Genomic DNA, 21,459 nt, shown 5'->3' with positions numbered 1-21,459 from the left:
TCTCTATCTACCCCATCCCTTTTCCCCTCATCCCTCTCCCCTCTCCCTCTCTATCTACTCCATCCCTTTCTCCCCTCATCCCTCTCCCCTCTCCCTCTCTTCCTCTCTATCTACCCCATCCCTTTCTCCCCTCATCCCTCTCCCCTCTCCCTCTCTTCCTCTCTATCTACCCCATCCCTTTCTCCCCTCATCCCTCTCCCCTCTCCCTCTCTTCCTCTCTATCTACCCCATCCCTTTTTCCCCTCATCCCTCTCCCCTCTCCCTCTCTTCCTCTCCATCTACCCCATCCCTTTCTCCCCTCATCCCTCTCCCCTCTCCCTCTCTTCCTGACCATCTACCCCATCCCTTTCTCCCCTCATCCCTCTCCCCTCTCCCTCTCTATCTACCCCATTCCTTTCTCCCCTCATCCCTCTCCCCTCTCCCTCTCTTCCTCTCTATCTACCCCATCCCTTTCTCCCCTCATTTCTCCCCACCTCCATCTCTTCCTGGCCATCTATCCCATCCCTTTCTCCTCCATCTCTCCCTCTCTCCCTCTCTTCCTGACCATCTACCCCATCCCTTTCTCCATCTCTCCCTCCCTTCCTGACCATCTACCCCATCCCTTTCTCCCCTTATCCCTCTCCCCCTCTCTACCCCATTCCTTTCTCCCCTCATCACTCCTTCACTATTTACCCCATCTCTCTCACCTCTTCCTCACTATCTACCCATCCCTTTCTCCCCTCATCTACCTCCCTATCTTTCTTCCTCTATGTCCTTCCCTTTCTCCTTCCCTCAATCCCACTCTCTCCTCTCCCCCTTCTATCCTTCTTACCCTCTATCAATCTCCCTCTCCTCTCTCCCTCTTAACGTCACCTCTTTCTGGCTCTATCCGCCTCTATTACTTCCTTTATCCCTCTTCTGAATGATCTCTCTCTTTCCCTCTCTGCCCTCAATCCCCTGTATCCCTCTCTCTCCTTGTCTTTATTCCATTCTACCTCACTCTATATTTTCCTCCCAGCCTCCTACTTCTCTCTAATTACATTTCTCTCTCTCTCTCTCACTCACTCACTCACTCACTCCATATCTCTTTTATCCATAAGACACAGGAGCAGAATTAGGCCATTTGGCCCATCAAGTCTGCTGCACCATTCCATCATGGCTGATTCATTATCCCTCTCAACCCCATTCTCTTGCCCTCTCCCTGACTAATCAATAACCTATCAATCTTCGATTTAAATACACTCAGTGATTTGGCCTCCGCAGTCATCCATGGCAATGAAGTCACTACCGTCTGGCTAAAGAAATTCCTCCTCATCTCTGATCCAAATGGACGTCCTTCTAGTCTGAGGCTGTGCCATCTGACCCTGGACTCTCCCACCACAGGAAACATTCTCTCTACATCCACTCCAACAAGCTCTTTCACCAGTCAATAGGTTTCAATGAGGTCACCCCTCATTCTTCTAAATTCCAGCAAGTACAGGCCCAGAGCCATTAAACTCTCCTTCTATATTAACCCTTTCAGTCCAGGGATAATTCTTGTAAAGTTCCTCTGGACCCTCTCCAATGCTAGCACATCTTTTAGATAAGGGGCCCAAAACTGCTCACAATACTTCAGGTTTGGTCTCAGCATTACACTCTTGCTTTTATATTCTAGTCCTCTTGAAATGAATGCTAACATTACATTTGCCTTCCTCACCCCCCCCCCCCGCCGACTCAACCTGCAAATTAATCTTTAGGGAATCCTGCAGAAGGACCCCCACCTGTCTTTGTATCATCTGAAAACTTGGCCACAAAGCCATCAATTCCGCTATCTAAATCACTGACATACAATGTGAAAAGAAGCGATCTCAATACTGATCCCTGCAGAACACCATTAGTCACCGGCAGCTAACCAGAAAAGGCTCCTTTTATCTCCACTCCTTGCCTCCTGCCAATCAGCCAATCTTCTATCCATGCTAACATGAGGAAATCTGCAGATGCTGGAATTTCAAGCAACACTCATAAAAGTTGCTGGTGAACGCAGCAGGCCAGGCAGCATCTATAGGAAGAGGTACAGTCAATGTTTTGGGCCGAGACCCTTTGTCAGGACTAATGTGAAAGAAGAGCTGGTAAGAGAATTGAAAGATACTATCCATGCTAGTATCTTTCCTGTCATACCATGGGCTCTTACCTTTTTAAGCAGCCTCATGTGTGGCACCTTGTCAAAAGCCTTCTGAAAATCCAAGTAAACAACATCCATGTGTTTATCCTGCCTGTTATTTCCTCAAAGAATTCCAACAGATTGATCAGGCAAGATTTTCCCTTAAGGAAACCATGCTGACTTGGGCCAACTTTGTTGTGTGCCACCAAGTACCTCGAAATTTCAACTTTAATAGTAATTAATTTGGATTGGCATTATAGATTGCACAGACACGATGGGCCAAAGAGTCTGTTCCTGTGCTATCCTGTTCTCTGTTTGTTCCATGGTGGGAAGGTCAGGCAATCTCTAGTTGGTATGAACCTGCGATTAGAACGACTCTTGTTGACCTCTTGGCACCGGTGGACCACAACTCCCAGAATGCACAGGAGCAGAAAGAATTCTACCTGGTGACATGCACCCCCGCCCCGACCTTTGACACTAGAAGCTGGTGATTGCAACCCCTTCCTGTACAGAGGGTCTGCCGATGAAAGACATGTTACAGAGGCCACCAGACCAGGGGATTTATTTTGAGGTCAAATCTATGGGATTCCCTCCCTTGAAAGGTGAAATCTGGGACTAATTGTACATGCAAGGGAGATCAACTAAGTGGCGGGGTGGGAGTGGGCGGTCAGTGGAGGAGGGAAGGGAGGAATTGTGGGATTGGTGTCACAGCTCATTGTAGAAGGGAGGAACAGGTGTAGAGGGCCAGAGTGGCCTCCTTCTACTTCTATTTGTTATGTTTGTAAGTCCTGGGTGGCACTCTTATATAAAGAGATTCCACAAAGTTCTGATAGCTCAGAGTGAAACTTCATCAAACCTGGATCTAAGCAGGAATTCAAAGATGTTGCCAAACAATTGATACTAGAGCGTACAATCATCACAGCAATATTTGGTTCTTTCAAAGATGTCCGCGATGAGGGAGAGGGTTGTGCCTGCGATGGACTTGGCCGAGCCTACAACTCTTCTGAAGCTGCTTGCCCTCCTGTGGAGAACAGTGATGCAGTCAGAATGCTCCCCACGGTCCATCTATAGAAATCTGTCAGAGTTTCTGAATGACATTCCACATCTCTTCCAACTCCTAATGAGGTCTAGCTGCTGGGGTGCCTTCGTCATGAGTCGGGCCAGTGATAGACCTGCCGAGATGCTAACACCCAGGAACCTGAGGCCACTCACTGCTGAGCCCTCAAAGAGGACTGGTGTGCGTTCTTCCAACCTGGCCTTCTTGAAGACCACAATCAATTCTTTGACCCTGTCGACGTTGTGACAGCACTCTCTCAGTTCATTGTCTTGCTGCTGTACGCCTCCTTATTGTTGACAACAGTGATGTCATTGGCGACATTCCCAGACGGCGCTACAGCGTTATATGGCACAGAAACAGGCCCTTCGGCCCAACTGATGCAGGCCCTCCACGTTTGTCTGTGGCCCATGTCCCTCTCTAAAGGTTTCCTGTCCAAATGTCTTTGAAATGAGATGGGTATAAATGACGTTGTTCTACCATTTCCTCTGCAGCTCATTCCACACCCCATACCAACTGTGTGAAAGCATTGCCCCTCAGTCCCCCTCTCACCTTAAAACTCTTCCCTTCAGTTCTAGACTCCCTTACCCTGCCCACCCAATCACGATTTTATAAACCTCTGTCAGGTCACCCCTCACCCTCCTGGAATCCAGGGGAAACGTACCCAGTCTGCCCAGTCTGTCTCCTTATCATTCAAGGCGGTGAAAAAGGCGAATGGTATGCTGGCATTTAGAGCGAGAGGATTCAAGTACAGGAGCAGGGAGGTACTACTGCAGTTGTACAAGGCCTTGGTGAGACCACACCTGGAGTATTGTGTGCAGTTTTGGTCCCCTAATCTGAGGAAAGACATCTTTGCCATAGAGGGAGTACAAAGAAGGTTCACCAGATTGATTCCTGGGATGGCAGGACTTTCATATGAAGAAAGACTGGATGAATTGGGCTTGTACTCGTTGGAATTTAGAAGATTGAGGGGGGATCTGATTGAAACGTATAAGATCCTAAAGGGATTGGACAGGTTAGATGCAGGAAGATTGTTCCTGATGTTGGGGAAGTCCAGAACGAGGGGTCACAGTTTGAGGATAGAGGGGAAGCCTTTTAGGACCGAGATGAGGAAAAACTTCTTCACACAGAGAGTGGTGAATCTGTGGAATTCTCTGCCACAGGAAACAGCTGAGGCCAGTTCATTGGCTATATTTAAGAGGGAGTTAGATATGGCCCTTGTGGCTACGGGGGTCAGGGGGTATGGAGAGAAGGCAGGTACAGGGTTCTGAGTTGGATGATCAGCCATGATCATAATAAATGGCGGTGCAGGCTCGAAGGGCCGAATGGCCTACTCCTGCACCTATTTTCTATGTTCCTATGTTTCTAAGTCCACCAATCTTCTTTGCACCTTCTCCAGCTTCATCACACTCTACAGACGGGGCCCCAGAACGGCGCACAGTCCTCCAGCTGCGGTCTCACTCACAATTTCTACAGCTGCAGCTTGACGTCTTTTATTCAATGGCTGAGCTGCACGCCACGCACTGAACACCTCCTTCACCACCCTGTCTGTCTGTGTCTCCAGGGACCGTGAACCTGCACCCTCTGTTCCACAACAATGCCCAGGGACCTGCCAGTTACCAAAATGCAACACCTCTCATTTATTGGCCAAGTGGTTAAGGCGTTGGTCTAATGATCTGAAGGTTGCTAGTTCGAGCCTTGGCTGTGGCAGCGTGTTGTGTCCTTGAGCAAGGCACTTAACCACACATTGCTCTGTGACGACACCGGTGCCAAGCTGTATGGGTCCTAATGCCCTTCCCTTGGACAACATCGGTGTCGTGGAGAGGGGAGACTTGCAGCATGGGCAACTGCCGGTCTTCCATACAACCTTGCCCAGGCCTGCGCCCTGGAAACCTTCCGAGGTGCAAATCCATGGTCTCACGAGACTAACGGGTGCCTATAAATATTTATCTGAATGAATTTCCACCTACCCTTGTTGCATCTAGGTCCTGCAATCTTAAACAGAAACATTCAGGTTGGTGGGCTAACGAGGTAGGAGACAGAGTCATGGGGCAGTTAGAATTCAAACTAGAGAGGGGGTAATACATAAAGCTGCCAGGAAAGTGATGAGAGCTGGGTCAGAGGTTAGGGGTCGGATTCGGCCTCTGGCTGCTCACTACACCCCTGCCCCCACCGCCACCTCATCCCCTTCTCCCACGGCTCCCGACCATCATCCAGGCCAACGGGATCTTTCTATGTGCAGGTTCCACTCCTTTCTCCTCTACCTGGGCTACCCCAGCTCCTACGTTCGCAAGGCCACTGTCAGTCGGTTCTGCAAGATGATCAGCGACTTTGCCCTGGAGTACCACATGGCCCGGCTCCAGATCCTGCAACAACGGGAACGCCAGGACAGGGAGAAGGAGCGTCAACAGGCAGAGGTCAGTTGCCTGTCTCCGGATCAGGGGCTGCAGGGATAGAGGGAGAGCAGGACAGAGGGACAAGACAGTGTGGAGGGAGCCTCGCCCTGTGTCTGACCCTGTCCCTGGGAGTGTGTGACGGGACGGTGTGCAGGGAGTCTCACCCTGTGTCTGACCCTGTCCCTGGGGGTGTGTGACGGGACAGTGTGGGGGGAGCCTCACCCCGTGTCTGACCCTGTCCCTGGGAGTGTGTGATGGGACGGTGTGGAGGGAGCCTCACCCTGTGTCTGACCCTGTCCCTGGGAGTGTGTGATGGGACGGTGTGGAGGGAGCCTCACCCTGTGTCTGACCCAGTCCCTGGGGGTGTGTGACGGACGGTGTGTGGGGAGCCTCACCCTGTGTCTGACCCTGTCATTGGGAGTGTGTGACGGGACGGTGTGTGGGGAGCCTCACCCTGTGTCTGACCCTGTCATTGGGAGTGTGTGACGGGGCGGTGTGTGGGGAGCCTCACCCTGTGTCTGACCCAGTCCCTGGGGGTGTGTGACGGACGGTGTGTGGGGAGCCTCACCCTGTGTCTGACCCTGTCCCTGGGAGTGTGTGACGGGATGGTGTGGAGGGAGCCTCACCCTGTGTCTGACCCTGTCCCTGGGAGTGTGTGACGGGATGGTGTGGAGGGAGCCTCACCCTGTGTCTGACCCTGTCCCTGGGAGTGGGTGATGGGACGGTGTTGGGGGGAGACCCGCCCTGTGTCTGACCCTGTCCCTGGGAGTGTGTGACGGGACGGTGTGGAGGGAGTCTCACCCTGTGTCTGACCCTGTCCCTGGGAGTGTGTGACGGGACGGTGTGGAGGGAGCCTCACCCTGTGTCTGACTCTGTCCCTGGGAGTGTGTGACGGGACGGTGTGGAGGGAGTCTCACCCTGTGTCTGACCCTGTCCCTGGGAGTGTGTGACGGGACGGTGTGGAGGGAGTCTCACCCTGTGTCTGACCCTGTCCCTGGGAGTGTGTGACGGGACAGTGTGGAGGGAGCCTCACCCTGTGTCTGACCCTGTCGCTGGGAGTGTGTGACGGGATGGTGTGGAGGGAGCCTCACCCTGTGTCTGACCCTGTCATTGGGAGTGTGTGACGGGACGGTGTGGAGGGAACCTCACCCTGTGTCTGACCCTGTCCCTTTTTTTTTACAAAATTCTTTATTACAAATGTCGGTGCTATACAATATTTACAAACCCAGTGACTAACATATTTACTACACTACATACAGACAATACATCTTAAACCAATATATTGCCATCCTCATCAATGATGGCATTTACACCCCGCGGAGCCCAACGGTCCCGGAACACCTCTACGGTCGCCGTGGACTGTGCGTATTCCTTTTCAATGTTCACCCGGGCACGAACATACCCCCTAAACATAGCCAGGCAGTCCGCCCGGGGAGAACCTCCTGCCACCCTTTTCCAGGAGCCACGGATGGCAATTTTCGCCAGCCCCAGGAGCAAGTTGACAAGGACATCCTCATCCCTCTGTGCCCCCCTCCTTACTGGATGACCATATATAAATAGGGTGGGACTGAAATGCAACCAGAAGGCGAGAAGCAGCCCACGCAAAAACGCGAAAAGGGGCTGCAGCCTCACACACTCCACGTACATGTGGTACACGGTCTCCTCCAGCCCGCAGAAGTGACACGCGGCTGGGAGATCCGTGTACAGACTGAAGAACTTATTGCAGGGCACCGCTTTATGCAGCACCCTCCAGCCGAGATCCCCAAGGTGCATGGGGAGGACTCCCTTGTAAAGGGACTTCCATTGGGGACCCCCCTCACCTCCAGGTGGAAAGACCGACCGCCATGGCGTGTCGGGACGGTGGACAAAGGCGAGGAAGTGGAGGGTGTGGAGCAGCAGCCCATAAAGGTACCTCCTGCCTGCATCCCTGAATGGGATTGTGGGTGTCGATGAAAGACGGCTCAAGTTGTGTGGATTCGTCTCTCGGGTAAGGCTGCGGGGCCTGGGCCCGACGAGCAGCTCAGCTTGAGTCGATCCACACACCTGAGCCGCACCGACATCCGCTGAGGCAGGGCAAGGGTCGGCCAGGACCCCGCCCTCTGCCAGAGGAGGGGATTCCCGGCCTGAGGCAACCATGTTCCAGACTCTCAGTAGGTCCTGATAGAAGCCGGGCAGCCTCTGCAAAGCAGCACGGCTGACGCCTGCCGGTGGTAGCTGCATATCTTCGTGAAGGCAGCAGCCCCTCCGGAGGAAGAAAGTCGCCAACACGTGCCACCTGGGAGGGCACTCGGCGTACAGGAATCTCTGCAGAGTCCTGAGGCGGAGAGCCGCCAGTCGTGTGCGTACACACACCAGCGACTGTCCGCCCTCTCCTACTGGGAGACTCAGAACCGCTGCAGAGACCCAGTGTTTCCTGTTTCCCCAGAAGAAGTCCACTAGCTTCCTCTGCATTCTCGCAACAAAAGGGGCAGGGGGGGGGCCAAGGTGACCATCCGGTACCACAACATGGAGGCCACCAGCTGGTTTATGACCACCACCCTGCCTCGATAGGAAAGCACCCTGAGAAGGCCTGACCAGCGCCCTAGCCGGGCCATGACCTTTGTCTCCAGGTCCTGCCAGTTCGCCAGCCAGGTCTCCCCAGAAGGACTCAGGTAGACTCCCAGATAGAGAAGACGTCTGGTGCTCCACTCAAAAGCTCTCATCTCCTCCGGCAGGGAGTCCGCCTGCCACTGGCCTACTAAGAGTCCGGAACATTTCGCCCAGTTGATCCTGGCGGAGGATGCCGCCGAGAAAACATCTTGGCACTCGCGCATCCTCCGCAGGTCACAGGGGTCTGTCATCATGAGGAGTACGTCATCGGCGTAGGCCGAGAGGACGACCCCCATGTCCGGTTCGCGCAGAACCAGACCTGTCAGCCTTCGCCGAAGAAGGCCGAGGAATGGCTCGACACAGATCGCATACAGTTGACCGGACATGGGGCACCCTTGACGCACTCCTCTTCGGAAGTGGATAGGTCCTGTCAGTGATCCGTTGATCTTAACTAGGCACTCTGCGGCAGAGTACAGGAGCCGAACTCGGGCCACAAAGTGTGGTCCGAGCCCAAAAGCCTGCAGGGTGCCCAGCAGGAAACTGTGGTCCACCCGGTCAAACGCCTTCTCCTGGTCAAGAGAAAGAAACGCCGCCGGGGTCCCAGTCTCCTGGAGCAGGTGGATCAGGTCCCGTACTAGGTGGACATTGTCCTGGATGGAGCGGCCCGGGACCGTGTAAGATTGGTCAGGATGGACCACCTGTCCAATTACCGAACCCAGACGGTTGGCCATTGCCCGGGCGAAGATCTTGTAGTCCGCGCACAAGAGGGAGACCGGCCGCCAGTTCTTTAGCAGGCGGAGGTCTCCCTTCTTGGGCAGTAGGACCACAACAGCTCTTCGCCATGAGAGGGGCATTTCTCCGGTGGCTAGGCTCTCCCCTAGGACAAGGCTGTAATCATCCCCCAGGACATCCCAAAAAGCCTGATAAAACTCAACACTCAGTCCATCCAAACCAGGGGACTTGCCCCTCCGGAGTTGCCGAAGGGCAGTGGACAGCTCCTCCCGAGTCAGGGGGGCATCCAGACGCACTGCATCCTCTGGACTGACCTTAGGCAAATCCTTCCAGACCTCATTGCACGCCTCCGCATTTGACGGATCAGGCGAGAATAAGGACCGATAGAATGAACGGACCTCGTTGTTAATTCCATCAGGGTCCGTGATGGAGGAGCCATCGGCAGCCAGCAATTCCACTAGCTGCTTTTGAACTCCCCGCCACCTCTCCAACGAGTAGAAGAAGGGTGAGCCACGGTCCAAATCCTGCAGCATTTGGATCCGTGACCTCACGTACGCACCTCGGGACTGCTGAAGCTGCAAGTCCCTTAGTGCGTCCTTCTTCTCCTGGTATTCCTGCCACAGCTGCTGGTCTCCAGTGGTCGGACCGAGGTGGGACTCCAGGTCAAGCAACGCTCTCTCAAGCCGCTCAATCTCAGAGCCCCGCCCTTTGGTCGACCCCCTAGTGTACTCCCGACATAAAAACCAGATGTGGGCTTTGCCCACATCCCACCATAGCCGTAGGGAGCAGAACTCTCTCCGCCTCTCCTTCCAGGAGACCCAGAACGCTCGGAACGAATCCCGGAAACGGCTGTCCTCCAGCAGCCGGTTGTTAAAATGCCAATACCCGGATCCCACCCGAGGGTGTAGTGGAATAAATTCCATCAACACAAGGTGATGATCCGAGCACGACACTGGCCGCATGGAGGACGCCGACATGCGGGAGGCGTAGGCCCGAGAGATGTAAATGCGGTCTATCCTGGAACCTCCTTCTCTAGACCTTCTCGAGAAGGCGCTAGAGTTGGGGTGAAAATTCCGCCAGCTGTCCACCAAGTCAAAGGAGCCGACTAGCTCCTTTAACTTTTTTGCCGATGCTGGGTCGCGTTGGAGGCCCGAACGGTCCTCCGCCTCGAGGGTACAATTGAAATCTCCCCCGAGGATTACGCAGTCCCCAGGATCGATGGAGCTCAGCAGGGTGGACAGCTGACAGAATAGGCGCGTCTGCATCACACCGCGCCTGGGAGCGTACACATTGATAAAATGCAATGGTACGCCATCCAGGCGCACAACCAGGTGGAGCAGACGGCCGGGCACAACGTCTTGGACTCTTTCAATTACTGGCTGGAAGGTCGGGGCCAACAGGATCGCCACCCCGCTAGAAATGGAGCTGAGGTGGCTCATGTAGACCCCGCCCTGCCACTCCAGGAGCCAAGCAGACTCGTCCCCAGGGATGGTATGGGTTTCCTGCAGGAAACTCACCGTATACCGCCCATCCCTGAGGACTGAGAGATTGTTATGCCTGCGAAGAGGACCCCTGCTGCCGTTTACATTGAGACTAGCTATGGTAAGCTTCATGGCGGGAACACACTAGGTCTCAGCAGCTGCGCCCATTTCGGTGAGAGCGGAGGCGCCTTCCACCACACTGTCCGGAAAGAAAGCAAGGATACCTTTTGCTTTCCGGGCTCGAGCGGTACCAGCAACACCCTGTGACCCACCATCCCCCGTAGGAGCGAGGCTGCTTCTCCCTCTGATGTCCCTTACTAGGTCATCCAGGAAAGATTTTAGTTGCCGTCTGTCGTTCCCCACCACCGCATTCCTCTTTCCCTTTCCCTTTCGTCTGAGGATGACTCGCAGGGACCTCACCAGCCTCGGCATGCTGGGCCAGCGAAGCGAGGCTAGCTGAGGCCGGTGCTTGGCACCCTCAGAGGTGAGAATGAAATGCTTAATTTCCTCTACAGGTATCAATGGGGATTTCTCAGGAGGGGTGAGGATGTCCATTGTTTCACTATCGAAAGAGTCCCCCTCCAACCCGTCACTGCAGACAGAATCCCCATCGGCCTCCCCGCATGTTCCAATAGATGGCTGCGCCTGCGACCCACACCGCGCAGCGGGCACCTCGCTCTTACCTGCCTTCTCCACCGTCGCATCAGCCTCATCCACATTTGCGACAGTGGAGAGACAATCCCCAGGGACTCCCTGCAAGTCATTTATTGCTGGGGTCGATGTGCACAGAATATCGTCCTCCCTAGGGGGCAGGCATAGAGGGGAACCCGGCACCTTTGGTCCAAGGGATTCATAAGCCGCCTGGTGCTGAGAATGAGAGAGCTTTGCCTCGTCTCCTCTTACACTATTCGGTACACTGGCCTCCAGAGAGGCGCTGACTTGTAGGTCCTGGGTGGAGGCCTCCAGGGCTGCCTCATTTGTGCAAACAGGCCTATCACAAGCCTTTTGCACAACCACACCATCTACCCCAGGACTGGTGGCTACATCTGAGGACTCAGGTTTAGAACCAACCCCTACCCGGATTCCCACCCCTTCCTGGGACTCCCCCGCATCTACATCCCCTGCCCTCTTGCGGGAACGTTCCCTTCTCCTCTTCACGCTGGAGGAGCACACAGGTGCAGGCTTCACCGATGGGGCGGCGCCTTCTGTTTCCATCGCCCCGTCTGCTTGCGCACCTCCCCGAGCCCCACGCTCCACTTCAGACGAAATGGGTGTGAGCTCTGCGGCCTCAAAGGCCCGCTTCTTACTATGTTTAGATTTCCCCTTTGCCTTCTTACTCCGCACAGACTCCACCCCGTCCCCCACCTGAACTACAGGGAGAGGAGCAGGGACCGACCCAACCGTAGAAGTAGGGACAGGGGTAGGGGTAGGGGTAGGGGCAGGGTGAGGGGCTGGGGCAGGATCACGGGCGGGGGCAGGGTCAGATGCAGGTGCAGGCGCACGCGCAGGAGTAGGATCAGGGGCAGAGGTAGCTGCGGCACTGGTGCCCGAAGTGGGCTCCCTCGGGTTCCGGGCGGCAGGACAGTCCCTCCGAAAGTGCCCCACCTCCCTGCACGCATGGCACCGTGGGCGCTCGGAGCTCCAGTACACCTGATAATCTACTCCCTCGTGCCGGACAGTAAAGCGGCCCTCAACATCGTCCTCCCTTTCCAGCTGCATGAAAACCTGACGCCGGAAAGAGATTACGGTGCGGAGGGTGCGTCTCTTAAATTTGTGTCGGATGGCAGTGATCTCCGACCTTACTTGCCCTAAACGGGCCAGTGGGGGAAGCAAGTCCTCATTTGGAATGAAAGGCTTAACATGCCCAAGCACGATACGTTGCGTGGGGGCCGTCACCAGCTCCATAGGTAAAAAGATGGTGTCCACCGTGACTCCCCTGCTTAGGGCCCGGTGCACTAGCTCTTCATTCACCAGATAGAACACCGCCTTTCCGAACTCCTTCTCGGTGGCCAGAATACCACCTTTCCCCACAAGGTCCTCCATTGCCTCCGTACACTTTTCTAGTGTCATTCCAGGGCGCAAAATACATTGCACCCCACGTTCCACCTTCACCGACCGAAACAGGGCGTTGTCCGAGGCCGGGGAGGCAGCCGCCCTTGCGTAACTCCCCGAAGGCCCGCGACTCCCTGGAGACCGGTCCGGCATGCTGGCGCTCTTTCCAGTCCGAGAATTTTGCGGCGGTGCCAGTTAGAAGTCCTGGAGCGAGTCGAATAACTGGCCGGGAAAGTTTGCAGTCGACAGTTCCTCGCTGGCTCGGCGCCAGGAAAGGCTCCGTCGGACTTGCAGAGACCCAGGCCGGGAGAGGCCGAAACGTCCTTCCAGATGCTCCGGCACCGGCACCGACACCGGACGAAAAATCAGGAAAACAATGGAGGAGGAACGTTGCCCCGATGTCAATGGGGGGAAAACGACGGCGTTTGCCTCCGGTTTTGGAGCGAACCGGCTTACTGGCGAGTTGCCAGCGGCCGCAGCTGGGAGCTACGCAGTAAGCAGCCGCCAACAAACCCAGTCCAAACCGGCAGCAAAAACTCCACACCGAGCTTCCACGCCAACGCCGTCACTCACTCAGTTGTCCAAGAGACTTTTAGAGCCACCTCCAAAGTATTCCACGAACTTTATCCAGTAGTTTTCCTTCGATTTCTCCCAGCTCAGTCAGCACAGCTCCTCTCTGTGTCTGTCCCTGGGAGTGTGTGACGGGACGGTGTGGAGGGAGCCTCACCCTGTGTCTGACCCTGTCCCTGGGAGTGTGTGACGGGACGGTGTGGAGGGAGCCTCACCCTGTGTCTGACCCTGTCCCTGGGAGTGTGTGACGGGACGGTGTGGAGGGAGCCTCACTGTGTCTGAGCCTGTCCCTGGGAGTGTGTGACGGGACGGTGTGGAGGGAGCCTCACCCTGGGATCGTGTGACTGGACCGTGCAGGGGGGTTCGCAACCAATGTGTATCTGGGGGTCTTTGCCGCCTGTGTTCCCAGGACGTGCCATCGGCCGGAGAGACGGATTCCCCGCAGAGCGTTGCCGTGGTGATCCGCACCCTGTTCCCGGACTGCAGCCAGCAGCATGAGGACATGAAGGAAATCCTGAGAACCCCGGAGCGGAGCCGGAAGTTCGACAACAGCCTCCCTCGCTTGCGCAGGAAGAAATTCCAGGGCAAGGGTGAGTCCGGGGGGAGGGGATGGGGCAGTGATTGTAAAATGTCCTCACTGTAGATTGCGATGGGTATTTGCGGAAAGCCTCTGACGAGGCGGAGAACCAGAGTCCAACATGGTGGAGACGGGTATTGGCATTGTCAGAAGGCAGGCTGACTAGCAGGAGGCAGAGTTTTGGGGGAGTGGGGTCGGGGGGTCGGGGAACAGGGTCCTTTTCACGAGGGCTGCCTATGACCAGAGGAGTCAATGTAGCACTATGGTTAGTGTGACACTATCACAGCTTGGGGTGTCAGAGTCCAGAATTCAGAGTTCAATTCCGTCGTCCTCCGTAAGAAGTTTGTCTATACTTCCCGTGAACGTAAAGGTTTCCTCCGGGTGCTCTGGTTTCCTCCCACAATGCAAAGACATACCGATTAGTCGGTTACTTGGCCATTGGCTTGGGTTAAATATGGGCTGTTGGGCAGAGTGGCTCTTTTGGCTGGACGAGCCTATCCTTTGTTGTCTCTCTAAATCGTACTGCAGGGTCAGTATTGGGGCCACATCTTTTCACTTTGCACATTTCCGATCCAGAGGGAGGACCTGGTGATACTTAGGCCGAGTTTGCAGATGACCCCCGAGCCAGGAGGCGGAGGGTGGGAGGGGGATCATCTACTGAGAGACGTGGATGGGTTGGGAGAGCGGGCAGAGGATTTGCAGGGGGATCACAGCGCGGGGAAACTGTGGGGCCAAGCACTTCAGCGGGAAGAATGAAGGCATGGGCTATTTTACAAATGGACAAATTCAGAAGTTGCGGGTGCAAAGGGACTTGGAGAACTAGTGCAGGGCTCCGAAGTTAAGGTGTGTACTAATGACAGCGAGACACTTTGACAATGAGGGATTTCTGCAGCCAGATGGTAGTGAATGTGGAATTCATTGCCACAGGATGCTGGAAGACAAATCAATGGGTATATTTAAAATGGAGATTGATGGGTTCTTGATTGGTGAGGGGGTTTAGGGTTACTGGGAAAAGACGGGAGAATGAAGTTGAGAAAAAAAGCAGCCATGATTGGAAGGTGGGACAGAATCAATGGGCCAAATGGCCTAATTCTGTTCCTATAATCTTAGAGTGTGAAGTGTCCAAGGTTAAAGACAGAGTCGTAGAAAAGTAAAACACAGAAATAGGCTCTTCAGCCCATCTAGTCCATGCCAAACCATTTAAACTGCCTACTCCCACCTACTGAAACCGGGACCACGGCCCTCCATATCCCTACCATCCATGTACCTATCCAAACCTCTCTTAAATGTTGAAATCGAGCTCAGCTCATTCCTCACTCTCACGATCCTCTCAGTGAAGAAGTTTCCCCTCATGTTCCTCTTAAACTTTTCACCTTTCACCCTTAACCCATGACCTCTGGTTGTAGTCCCACCCAACCTCAGTGGAAAAAGTCTGCTACCTATACCCCTCTCATAATTTTGTATACCTCTGTCAAATCTCCTCTCAATCTTCTACTTTCCAAGGAATAAAGTCCTAACCTATTCAATCTTCCCTTATAACTCGGGTCCTCCAGACCCAAAACATGCTCGTAAATTTTCTCTGCACTCTTTCACCCTATTTACATCTTTCCTGTAGGTAGGTGACCGAAACTGCACACGATACTCCAAATGTCACCAATGTCTTGTACAACTTCAGTGTAACATCCCATCTCCTTGTGCTCAGTATGGTGATTTATGAAGTCCAATGTGCCAAAAGCTTTCTTTACAACTCTATCTACCTGTGACGCCACTTTCAATAACCTATGGATTTTATATTTTATATAAGTAGCTAAGGTATAGACATTTAGATAGGGCATAAGATATGATGGCATGAATAGCGATTTCATTTGACATAAAAATTGTGCTTTTTCTGACAGTAGCAGTAAAGGGCAATACATAAAATTACTACAGTACTATCTTAGGCACCTTAGCTAAGTACCTAAGACTTTTGCACAACGCTGTATATTATATAAAATACTGTCAGAGAAACCATGAGAAAGTTAAATTGCTAGAAAGATAATAATTCTACAGAATAATTTAACATTGTTTAGCTAAGAAAAGACCCTGATATAAATATTAGAAGGCAGAAGGGGTTTTAGGTTGTTTACAGAGATAGAGGAGGTTATATGGAATGAGGCTTTGGAGTATGTTAACTCCTGTTCTGTCAATGCCAGGCTTTGTTTAATACAATTTAAAATCCTACATAGACTGTATTACTCAAAAGTAAGGATTCATAAAATATTCCCGGAGGTGTCTCCAGTGTGTAAGAAATGCAAGTCCTTGGAGGCAAATTTGTAACACAGTTATGCTTTATGTCCCAGGATACAAGAGTACTGGGAGCAAATATTTGAGGTCCTATCAAAGGTACTAAAGGTTCAGATAATGCCAGACCCCATTTTAATAATTTCTGGATCTTCTGTGAGGTCAAATAAATTCCAGGCTACCCAGCAACAACTCCTGACCTGTGGCATACTTAATGGAAAGAAACTCATACTGATGTTCTGGAAAAAGGAGGAAACTCCATCACTCAGACAATGGCTGGTTGCATTAATGGATACTCTGCATCTAGAGAGGATAAGATACGTTATCAAGGACAGACTCAAGGAATTTGAAAAAACCTGGCAACCATTACTGTTATATTTAGAAGAGACTGACAGCTGAACTAAGTGTGGGAGGCGGTAGGACCTAAAGAGCACATACGGGAGGGGTGAGGGGAGGGGAGGGCTGGGAAGGGGTGGTAGGGTTTCCTTTGCTTTTTGCTTGTTTACTACACATACATTCATTTGACTTTCATTATCTTGTTATAACCATATAACCATATAACAACTACAGCGCGGAAACAGGCCATCTCGGCCCTTCTAGTCCGTGCCGAACTCTTACTCTCACCTCGTCCCACTGACCTGCACTCAGCCCATAACCCTCTATTCCTTTCCTGTCCATATATCTATCCAATTTAACTTTAAATGACAACATCGAACCTGCCTCAACCACTTCTGCTGGAAGCTCGTTCCACACAGCTACCACTCTGAGTAAAGTTCCCCCTCGTGTTACCTCTAAACTTTTGCCCTTTAACTCTCAACTCATGTCCTCTTGTTTGAATCTCCCCCACTCTCAATGGAAAAAGCCTATCCACGTCAACTCTATCTATTCCCCTCATAATTTTAAATACCTCTACCAAGTCCCCTCTCAACCTTCTACACTCCAAAGAATAAAGACCTAACTTGTTCAACATTTCTCCGTAACTTAGGAGATGAAACCCGGGCAACATTTTAGTAAACCTCCTCTGTACTCTCTCAATTTTATTGACATCTTTCCTATAATTCGGTGACCAGAACTGTACACAATATTCCAAATTTGGCCTTACCAATGCCTATTAATTTCAACATTACATCCCAACTCCTATACTCAATGCTCTGATTAATAGAGGCCAGCAAACCAAAAGCTTTCTTCACCACCCTATCCACATGAGATTCCACCTTCAGGGAACTATGCACCATTATTCCTAGATCCCTCTGTTCTACTGCATTCTTCAATGCCCGCCCATTTACCATGTATGTCCTATTTTGATTAGTCCTACCAAAATGTAGCACCTCACTTTTATCAGCATTAAACTCCATCTGCCATCTCTCAGTCCACTCTTCTAACTGGCCTAAATCTCTCTGCAAGCTTTGAAAACCACAACACCACCTATCTGAGTATGAGAAGGAAAAGGAAAATGAAGCATTGTACTTTAGGACATTGTCGGTTGTGGTTAAGCTGATGTTGCTTCACAATAAAAACACTTGAAAGCAGAAGGGGTTTTAGGAGTTATAGTGGTGACGACGTAGAAACCACTCCTGAGTCCAAGAAGAGTTCCAGATTCTGTGAACTGGAACTCTGTGGCACAGTTCCCTAACTTGCAAGAATTGTGCTTGTGTATTGTGGAAGTATAATCTGTCTCAGAATTTGCCCCTGAAAATAAAATATGTTTAGAATAAATATCTCTGTTTAATCTGCTCTGTGAACTGGAAGTACTGCTTCCTTTTGTGATAGTCGGGTCCGGTATCTGTTGCTCAGTTGTGATTATTGTCAGTGTTACCCCTTGAGAAAAAAGGCTAAACTAGTTAAGAAAATTAGTCTTTGAAATAAAGGTTGATACAATATAATCTCCCCGAGATGAAGGTACTTGCAGACATTTGTAGCTGGTAGACTTCTGCTGTTAAGTTTAGGATTCATGTGAAAAGAAGCATTATTTAAGTACATTTACTGTACATTATCATACTCTACCTTGAGATTTGTTTCCTTGTGGAATTTACAGGAAAATAAAGAAATTCACTAGAATGTAACAGAACTATATGTACACAAAGACTGACGAACAGCCGATGTGCAAAAGAAGACAAACTGTGCAAATGTATTGAGAACGTGAGTTGTAGAGTCCTTGGAAGTGAGTCTGTAGGTTGTGGAGTCAGTTTAGAGCTGAGTTGAGTGAAGTTATTCACAGCAGTTCGAGAGCCTGGCGGTTGAGGGTTAATAACTTCTCCTGAACCTGGTGGTGTGGGTCCTGGGGCTCCTGTACCTTCTTCCTGATGGTGGAAGGGTAATAACTGTTCCTGAAGCTGATGGTGTGGGTCCTGAGGCTCCTGTACCTTCTTCCTGATAATTGAGGGGTAATAACTGTTCCTGAACCTGGTGGTGTGAGTCCTGAGGCTCCTGTACCACCTTCTGGATGGTTGAAGGGTAATAACTGTTCCTGAAGCTGATGGTGTGGGTCCTGAGGCTCCTGTACCTTCTTCCTGATAATTGAGGGGTAATAACTGTTCTTGAACCTGGTGGTGTGAGTCCTGAGGCTCCTGTCTTTTTCTGGATGACTGAGGGGTAATAACAGCTCCTGAACCTGGTGGTGTGGGACCTAAAGCTCCTGCACCTCCTGCCCGATGGTAGTAGGGTGAGCGGGAACATCACCACCAGCCTGTCCTGATCTAACCACATAGAGATGGCACGGCCAGGAAAGCCCACCAGTGCCTCTGCTTCCTCAGGGAGCTTTGTTAGGCATGTAGCCGTGGAGTCTCAGCTATATATACCGAAAGCACCCTGACCAAATACACGGGAGCACAAGAGCCTGCAGACACTGGAACCTGGGGCAGCACGCAGCCTGCTGGAGGACCTCAGCAGGTCGAGTGAGGGGAAAGCAGCCGTCGACATTTCAGGCCAAAACCCAGCCCCAGGGCTTCCAGCTGAGTTCCTCTGGCAGATTGTATGCTGCGTCGCGGCCTCGTAGGGCGACTGCTCTGCCCGAAACTGAGAGGAAAAAGGACGGAGCTAGTGGACAACCAAGAGGAAGTCCGCAGAGGCTGGGAACCTGAGCAGCACCCACAAAATTGCTGGAGGAACTCAGCAGGCCAGGCAGCATCTGTGGAGAAAGAAAAGTAGAGTCGACGTTTCGGGCCCTGAAACCCTTCGGCAGGAATAGAGACAGGAGCTTGTGGATGCAGCTCAGAGCATCACAGAACCTAGCCTCCCCTCAGAATCCGAATCAGGTTTAATATCACTGGCATACGTCATAAAATTCGTTGCCTTTGCGGCAGCAGTATAATGCAGTTATATAATAATAGAAAAAACTGTGAATTACATTATATTAGATAGTGAAATTAAATTAGTTATGCAAAGATAGAATTAGAACATAGAACATAGAATAGTACAGCACAGTACAGACCCTTTGGCCCACAACGTTGTGCCAACCCTTAAACCCTTCCTCCCATATAACCCCGCCACCTTAAATTCCTCCATATACCTGTCTAGTAGTCTCTTAAACTTCACGAGTGTATCTACCTCCACCACTGACTCACGCAGTGCATTCCACGCACCGACCACTCTCTGAGTAAAAAACCTTCCTCTAATATCCCCCTTGAACTTCCCACCCCTTACCTTAAAGCCATGTCCTCTTGTATTGAGCAGTGGTGCCCTGGGAAAGAGGCGCTGGCTATCCACTCTATCTATTCCTCTTAATATCTTGTACACCTCTATCATGTCTCCTCTCATCCTCCTTCTCTCCAAAGAGTAAAGCCCGAGCTCCCTTCATCTCTGATCATAATGCATACTTTCTAAACCAGGCCCCATCCTGTTAAATCTCCCCTGTACCCTTTCCAATGCTTCCACATCCTTCCTATAGTGAGGCGACCAGAACTGGACACAGTACTCCCAAGTGTGGCCTAACCAGTTTTATAGAGCTGCATCATTACATCGCGACTCTTAAACTCTATCCCTCGACTTATGAAAGCTAACACCCCATAAGCTTTCTTAACTACTCTGTCCACCTGTAGAAGAAGTAGTGAGATAGTGTTCGTGGGATCAATGTCCATTCAGGAACGCAATGGCAGAGGGGGAAGAAGCTGTTCCTGAGGCTCCAGTTCCTCATCTTGATGAGAGCAATGAGACTCAGAATTAAAGCCCCCACCCACCCCGGACGTTCTCTCTTCTCTCCCCCCACCCCCAGGGGGGAGATGCTGAAGTCTGAAAGCACGCACCACCAGGCTGACCCCGCTGTTATAAGGTCGTTGAACAGTCTCTTTGTGTGATGAGACGGACTCTGGGCTCTCAGTTGACCCCGTCATGACCTTGTCTGCCTGCACTCACTTGCCCTGTAACTGCAACAGCTTATTCTGTTCCGTTAATGCTCGTCCCTCGTACGATATCAATGTACTGGTGTGGCAGAGACCTATACGAATGGCATGCAGAAGCAGGTGGCAATGGTAGACCAATTCATTCTCTGATCGTCTCAGGATGAGCAGCTGAATCCCTGTTGCCGGTCTGATAGACGGAGAGTAGTCACTGTCTAGTCTCCTCTTTAATCTCGTTCTCACCTCTGTTCCTTTCCAAAGAAATCCTCGACTAGAAGCTTTCCTGGTAATGTGGTGAAGGCCCGTGGGAAAGAGGCCTCAGCGTCGAACTGGTTGGAGGCCCTGCCCTTACGAAGCTGAAAGAGGCCTCAGCGTCAAATAGGACTGCGGCCCTGCCCTTACGAAGCTGAATGAGGCCTCAGGGTCAAACAGGATAGCGACCCTGCCCTTACGAAGATGAAAGAGGCCTCAGCGTCAAACAGGATGGAGGCCTTGCCCTTTTGAAGCTGAATGAGGCCTCAGCAGCAAATAGGACTGCGGCCCTGCCCTTACGAAGCTGAATGAGGCCTCAGGGTCAAACAGGATTGCGACCCTGCCCTTACGAAGCTGAATGAGGCCTCAGCATCAAATAGGACTGCGACCCTGCCCTTACGAAGCTGAATGAGGCCTCAGGGTCAAATAGAATGGTGGCCCTGCCCTTATGAAGCTGAAAGAGGCCTCCGCATTGAACAGGATGGCGGCCCTACCCTTATGAAGACCGTTTCTTTCTCAATCCATCTGCTTTGGACTCTGTGAAGCTGGACTGTCACAACGTGGCCGGAGTGAGAGAATTCCAGAATCCAGGAACGTGGTGGTTATGTGTGTGATAGGCCCGAGGGGGCAGTGGTGAATTCAAATGACCAGCTGACTAAAGTGCTGAGGCAGATCTCTTTCTATATATACATATAGTGCTTTGTATGTTGTATTAAACAGAATTAAATAAACACTGACTCTTGGCTTATTCACCACAGCATGATGTACAATTTTCACTGTTCCATTGGTCTGCTTTGTCAGTTACTGGGTTACAACATAGAACATAGGAACCTACAGCACATTTCAGACCCTTTGGCCCACAATGTTGTGCCAACCATGTAACCTACTCTAGAAACTGTCCAGAATTTCCCTACTGAATAGCCCTCTATTTTTCTAAGCTTCATGTACCTATCCAAAAGGCTCTTAAAAGACCCTATTGTATCTGCCTCCACCACCGTTGCTGGCAGTACATTCCACGCACCT

General features: G+C 51.8%; 1 protein-coding gene across 1 annotated transcript in view; it reads left to right on the top strand.

Moving 5' to 3' along the window:
* LOC134341256 (FH1/FH2 domain-containing protein 3-like) overlaps positions 1 to 21,184 on the top strand; it is a 67,522-nt gene extending 46,338 nt beyond the window's left edge. The window contains exons 7-9 of the mRNA XM_063039113.1: positions 5,416 to 5,590; positions 13,403 to 13,583; positions 20,446 to 21,184. Coding sequence (XP_062895183.1) covers positions 5,416 to 5,590; positions 13,403 to 13,583; positions 20,446 to 20,459 — 370 coding nt within the window. The 3' untranslated portion in view covers positions 20,460 to 21,184. The remainder of the gene's footprint in view (positions 1 to 5,415; positions 5,591 to 13,402; positions 13,584 to 20,445) is intronic.
* The last annotated feature ends 275 nt before the right edge of the window (positions 21,185 to 21,459 follow it).

This window comes from Mobula hypostoma, assembly GCF_963921235.1.
Source record: "Mobula hypostoma chromosome 10 unlocalized genomic scaffold, sMobHyp1.1 SUPER_10_unloc_4, whole genome shotgun sequence".
NCBI lineage: Eukaryota > Metazoa > Chordata > Chondrichthyes > Myliobatiformes > Myliobatidae > Mobula > Mobula hypostoma.
This window is presented reverse-complemented; position numbering and strand designations above follow the sequence as displayed.